The 5933-nt window shown below is 38.8% G+C and overlaps 1 protein-coding gene across 1 annotated transcript in view; it reads right to left on the bottom strand.

The window, feature by feature from the left end:
- The window catches only part of EHHADH (enoyl-CoA, hydratase/3-hydroxyacyl CoA dehydrogenase), a 93490-nt gene that overhangs the window by 33499 nt on the left and 54058 nt on the right, over nucleotides 1-5933 (bottom strand). The window contains exon 6 of the mRNA XM_006869764.1: nucleotides 3679-4020. Coding sequence (XP_006869826.1) covers nucleotides 3679-4020 — 342 coding nt within the window. The remainder of the gene's footprint in view (nucleotides 1-3678; nucleotides 4021-5933) is intronic.

Here is a 5933-nt window from a genome sequence, read left to right as displayed (position 1 = left end):
ATTCCTAAGTATTTCATCCTTTGCATGGCTATTATAAATGGTATTGCTTCCTTAATGTCCTTTTCATTGTTATTGCTGTTGCTATAGAGAAATCCAATTGATTTTTGTATGTTGATCTTATACCCTGCCACTTTGCTGAATCTTTCAATGAGGTCTAATAGTTTTTTTACTGAGTCTTTGGGGTTTTCTATGTATGGGATCGTATCATCTGCAGATAAGGAGAGTTTTACTTCTTCTTTGCCAATTTGGATGCCTTTAATTTCTTTATCATGCCGTATACCTCTGGCTAAAAGTTCCAGCACAATATTGAATAGGAGCAGTGATAAAGGGCATCCTTGTCTGGTTCCTGTTCACAGGGGGAAGGCTTTCAGTGTCTCTCCATTGAGTGTGATGTAGGCTCTTGGTTTTGAATATATGTTCTTGATTGTGTTGAGGAATTTCCCTTCAATTCCTACTTTGTTGAGTGTTTTTATCAGGAACGGATGTTGGATTTTGTCAAATGTCTTTTCTGCATCAATCGATATGATCATGTGGTTCTTTTCCTTTTTCTTATTTATATGATGGATTACGCTGATCATTTTCCTAATGTTGAACCATCCTTGCATCCCTTTTATGAAGCCCATTGGTCATGGTGTATTATATTTTTGATGTGTTGTTGGGACACCACATATATTGGATAAGTCCTTTCAAATGTTTTTCAGAACCACAAGAATGGAGTATACTTCAAAACAAACAACAAAAACTTCCAACTGCTAATCACTATATGCCAGACACAAGCTTAAAGTCTTCTTAAAAAGCTCACCACAAGGGAATATGAAATTCTCAAGCTATAGTAAACAAACATATGACTGTAACTTTTGCTACTGTTTGGTATTAATTATTCTTGGCTTGAAATGTAGGGAAACAAAAAAAGTAAGTGCATAGCTAGCAACTTAAAGAGAATATAAAAACAGGAAATGGTTGTAAGTCTTTGTCAAATCATTTATCCACTGCCTTAAAAAACTGCAAGTCAACTAGGGGTATAGCTTAACACAAAGTCAGAACTGAGAGAAGCACAATGTTTATATTCCTGTTATACCAAAATCTTACTGAGACAATAAACAGACTGAGAAGATGTGGCATGCGTCTCAAGTTGGGTTGATGCCAGAAAACTGGGTGAAGGTTAATAAAGATGGTATGTTTAGTAAACCGTGCTCAACCCCTGAAAACTGCACATGTTGTTGTTGTTAAGTGCTGTAGAGTCAGTTCTAACCCATAGTGATCCTGTATACTTCTTCCAAGGAGCAGATGGTGAGTTTGAACCACCAACCTTTCAATTCAAGCCGACCTTTCGGCCAAGTGCTTATCCTATAGCACCACATCAGGACTCCACATTTGTTGTTGTTAGGTGCCATTTAGTTGGTTACAACTCATAGCTACTCTATGCACAACTGCCTGGTCCTGGGTCAACCTCACAATTGTTGCTACGCTTGACCCCATTGATGCTGCCACTTGGCCAATCCATCTCACTGGGGTTCTTCCTCTTTTACTCTGACCCTCCACCTTACCAAACGTGATATCCTTCTCCAGAGACTGGTCCCTCCTGACGGTATGTCTGAAGTACGAGAGAAGAAGTTTGGCCATCCTGGCCTCCAAGGAACACTCTGGCTGTACTTCTTCCAACACAGATCTGTTGGCTCTTTTGGCAGCCCATGGCACTTGCAATATTCTCCTCCAACACCATAACTGAAAAGCATCAACTCTTCTATAGTCTTCCTTATTCACTGTCCAGCTTTTGTATGCATATGAGGTTATTGAAAATACCATGGCTTGGGTTAGGTGCACCTTAGTCCTCAATCTGACATCTTTACTCTTCAACACTTTAAACAGGTCTTGTGCAGCAGATTTGCCTAATGCAATATGTCATTTGATTTCTTGACTGCTGCTTCCATTTGTGTTGATTGTTGATTCAAGAAAAGTGAAGTCCTTGACAAATTCAATCTTTTCTCCATTAATAAGAATGTTGTTTACTGGTCCAGTGGTGAGGATTTTTCTTTACATTGAGATTCAATCCATATAGAAGGCTGTGGTCTTTGATCTTCATCACTAAATATTTTATGTCTTCTTCACTTTCAGCAAGCAAGGTTGTATCATCTGCATATTGAAGGTTGTTAATGAGTCTTCCTCCAATCCTGATGCCTCGTTTTTCTTCATAGAACCCAGCTTCTTGGATTATTTGCTTAGCATATAGGTTGAATAAGTATGGTGAAAGAATACAACCCTGTCACACACCTTTCTTAATTTTAAACCACTCAGTGTTCCCATGTTCTGTTTGAACAACTGCCTTTTTGGTCCATGTACAGATTACTCATGAGCACAATTAAGTGTTCCAGAATACTCATACTTCGTAATGTTGTCCATAGCTTGTCATGATCCACACAATCGAAAGACATTGCATAGTCAATAAAGCACAAGTAAACCTCTTTCTGGTATTCTCTGCTTTCAGCCAAGATCCATCTGATGTCAGCAATGCTATCCCTTGTTCCATGTACTCTTCTGAATCCAGCTTGAACCTCTGGAAGTACTCTGTTAATGTATGGTTGCAACCATTTCTATATTACCTTTAGTAAAACTTTACTCGCACGGGATATCAATATTATCCAATGATTTCTGCATTCCGTTGGGTCACCTCTTTTTGGAATGGGCACAAATATGGATCTCTTCCAATCAGTTGGCCAGATAGTTGTCTTCCAAATTTTTTGGTATAGATGAGTGAGTGCCTCCAGTGCTGTCTCACTCATAAACTAATGCATATAGCATTTTACCGTTTCGGTGAGTTTAAAATGCCCCAAAGACCATCTGTGGGCCAAGACTATGAACAAGTGAAGGTTAGGAAAGCACCCCAGAGAAGACAGTCAAGGGGGTACAAAGAAATCATTTTGGTGGAGAAAGTTTTGGGGTCAGGGAGTAGGAAAGCCACTGTTTTCATGTTCAGATGGATTTTAAATTCATGGTTTTGATCCAGAAGTGAATGGATCCAGGAACTAGAAAGATAGATCCTTTATTCCAAATGCCTAGTTACAAGAGGGAGAGGCTACACCTTGAAATGTGGCTGGATAATAATCATTGTTAGAAAATCCAGGAGGGAGAGATGCATACAGGGAAGAGGTAGGGCTGGGTAAAAATATGCCCAGAGTCTGGAGTTAGACAGACCTGGTATCAGACTCCCCACCCTTAGCGTATTGTTGAGACGGTTGGTTAATACCTCTAAGCTGTGGCACAATCATTTAAATTCAACTATTAACCTAAAGGACTCCTGGTGTAGGATCAGCACTGGACTACAAACCAAAAGGTGGGCAGTTCAAGCTCACCAGTTGCTTCTTGGAAACCCTGTACAGAACCACCTAAGTCATAACAGACTTGACAGCACTTAACAACAACAACAACAACAATATTAACCTAAAAGTTGGTAATTAAAAAACACCACAAAAGAAAGTTCTGGGGATCTGTTTTTTAGTAGAGATTCAAGCCAAGAAAAACATATGGAGTGCAGTTCAATGACAAAGGGCTTAGTTGGGTTTAAGTAGGTTGTTAACACAGCTAATATGTCTAGTACAGTGTCTGGCACTAGTAGTGGTCCTTAGCAAATGGTAACATTTTCCACGAGCAGATTTGGAGAATGACATTAACCATTCTTACCAACAACACCAACTGAGTACACAGGCTTTGCCGATGCAGTCTTCCAGGATGCTCCAGATGGAGTTGACCACTTGCTTGTCTTCCTCTCAGCAAAAAAAGCATATTGCAGGGCTTTAGCTTGTCCAGATTGCCGAAGGTACATAAACAGCTCCTCCTCCTTCTTGGCACCTGCCTCATAAGGAAACTGCACAGCAGCCTGAACCGCACGGACACAACTCTCCTGAGAAAGGCACCCAGGGTACTGCTTACGCATCTTCAGAAGGGCTTCGCTGAAAATGATGTCCATGTTGGGCAAGGTCTGAATTGGTTTGTTGTAGAGTCTACGGGATTCCAGAGATTGATCTGAAAGGAACAAGACAGGAAATCAGATCTTTGGAAATGTTCATTAATACAACGGGAATGTGAGCAGATAGTGATAATAAAACAACAACCTGTTCAAACTCAAAAGAAGACATTTTGGTAGGGAAAGTTTAGGGGGGTAGAAAGTGGAATGCAACTATTTTAGAGTTCAGATGGATTTTAAGATAGTGGTTTTAAACCAGAAATGAACAGATCCAGGAACTGGAGAAACAGATCCTTTATTCTAAATGCCTACATAATTTGATTTACAAATTGTAGTAATGCTATTATTCATCAAGATAGTGAGTACAACTCTAATATAAAAATCTCTGACCTCTTTACAATTTAATCTTATAAAATAGATTTTAATGGATTCAAAGAAATTTTTAAGTTACCTAATTCAGGCATCAAACTTGCATTTTTCTTTTATTCCAACGTCAAGATAACTTTAAAATAGATTAAATATTAATCTATCAATGAATTTAAGGAAAATAGTTTGGGGTTAATAATATTTTAAATTCAAAATAATCTTAACTCCATTCCAAGTAGTAACAAAGAAAAGAAGACTGTGATGTTAATGCAAGGATAGGCATACCTATCAATGAAAGGGAATTTAGAGCTCAGCAATAAACCCTTACAATTATGGCCAATTGATTTTCCATAAAGATACATGGCAAGACCTTTGAGGAAAAAAAGAGTCTTTTCAATAAATGGACAGTTGGATACCCACATGCAAAAATTAAAATGAACTTAGATTTTTACAAAGCTCTACAAAAAATATCAACCCACAACAGATCATAAATCTAAATTTAAGATCTAAAATAATAAAAATTTTAAAAGAAAGCAGAAAATAATGAGAGATTTCAATAGGCAGCTTATTCCTAGACAAAACATCAAAGCATGACCTATAAAAGAAAAAACGTCAGTCAGCTGGATGTTATCAAAATTTTAAACTTTTGCACTTCGAAGCATACCATCATGAAAACAAAATGATAAACCATAGACTTTTGCCATTTGTGTGGCAGACAGAATAATGACCCACCTAAACATGTTCACATGGCACTGTTGGATAACACTATACTGCTAACCAAAAGGTTGGTGGTTCAAACCTACCAGTTATTCCTTGGAAAGCCTGTACAGGGTCGTTATGAGTTGGACCCAACTCAATGGCACTTGACAACAACAATGACAACAAAGATGTTCACATCCTAATCCCCAGAACCTGTGAATGTCACCTTACATGGCAAAAAGGACTTTACAAATGTGATTAAATTTTTAAATGTTGAGATTGAGAGATTATCCTATTGGACTCGATCTAATCTTTAGATGCAGAAAACTTTTTCTGACTGTGTTGAGAAAGAAAGTAAAACATGAAAGAAGAGTCAGAAAATGCAACATAAAAAGACTCAATTTGCCTTTGCTGGCTTTACAGATGGGAGAATGCAGCAGTCTGTAGAAGCTAAAAATGATTCTTAGTTTAGTTAGAAACAAAATGGGGACATTGGTCCTACAATAAGGTGCCCTGGTTAGTTTGAATCACAAGGTCGGCAGTTAAAACTCACCAGTTGCTTCTGTTGTTGTTGTTAGGTGCCATTGAGACAGTACCTACTCATAGCGACCTTATGCACAGCAGAACAAAACACTGCCCGATCCTGAGCCAACATCACTATCGTTGCCACACTTGAGCCCACTGATGCTGCCACTTTGCCAGTCCATCTCACTGAGGGCCTTCCTCTTTCTCTGACCCTCCACCCTACCAAGCATGATATCCTTCTCCAGCGACTGGTCCTTCCTGACAATATGTATGAAGTATGAGAAACGACGTTTGGCCATCTTGGCCTCCAAGGAGCACTCTGGTTGTACTTCTTCCAACACAGATTTGTTGGTTCTTTTGGCAGCCCATGGCACTTGCAATA

The sequence above is a fragment of the Chrysochloris asiatica genome, unplaced genomic scaffold (genome assembly GCF_000296735.1).
Source record: "Chrysochloris asiatica unplaced genomic scaffold, ChrAsi1.0 scaffold00135, whole genome shotgun sequence".
In the NCBI taxonomy this organism is placed as follows: domain Eukaryota; kingdom Metazoa; phylum Chordata; class Mammalia; order Afrosoricida; family Chrysochloridae; genus Chrysochloris; species Chrysochloris asiatica.
This window is presented reverse-complemented; position numbering and strand designations above follow the sequence as displayed.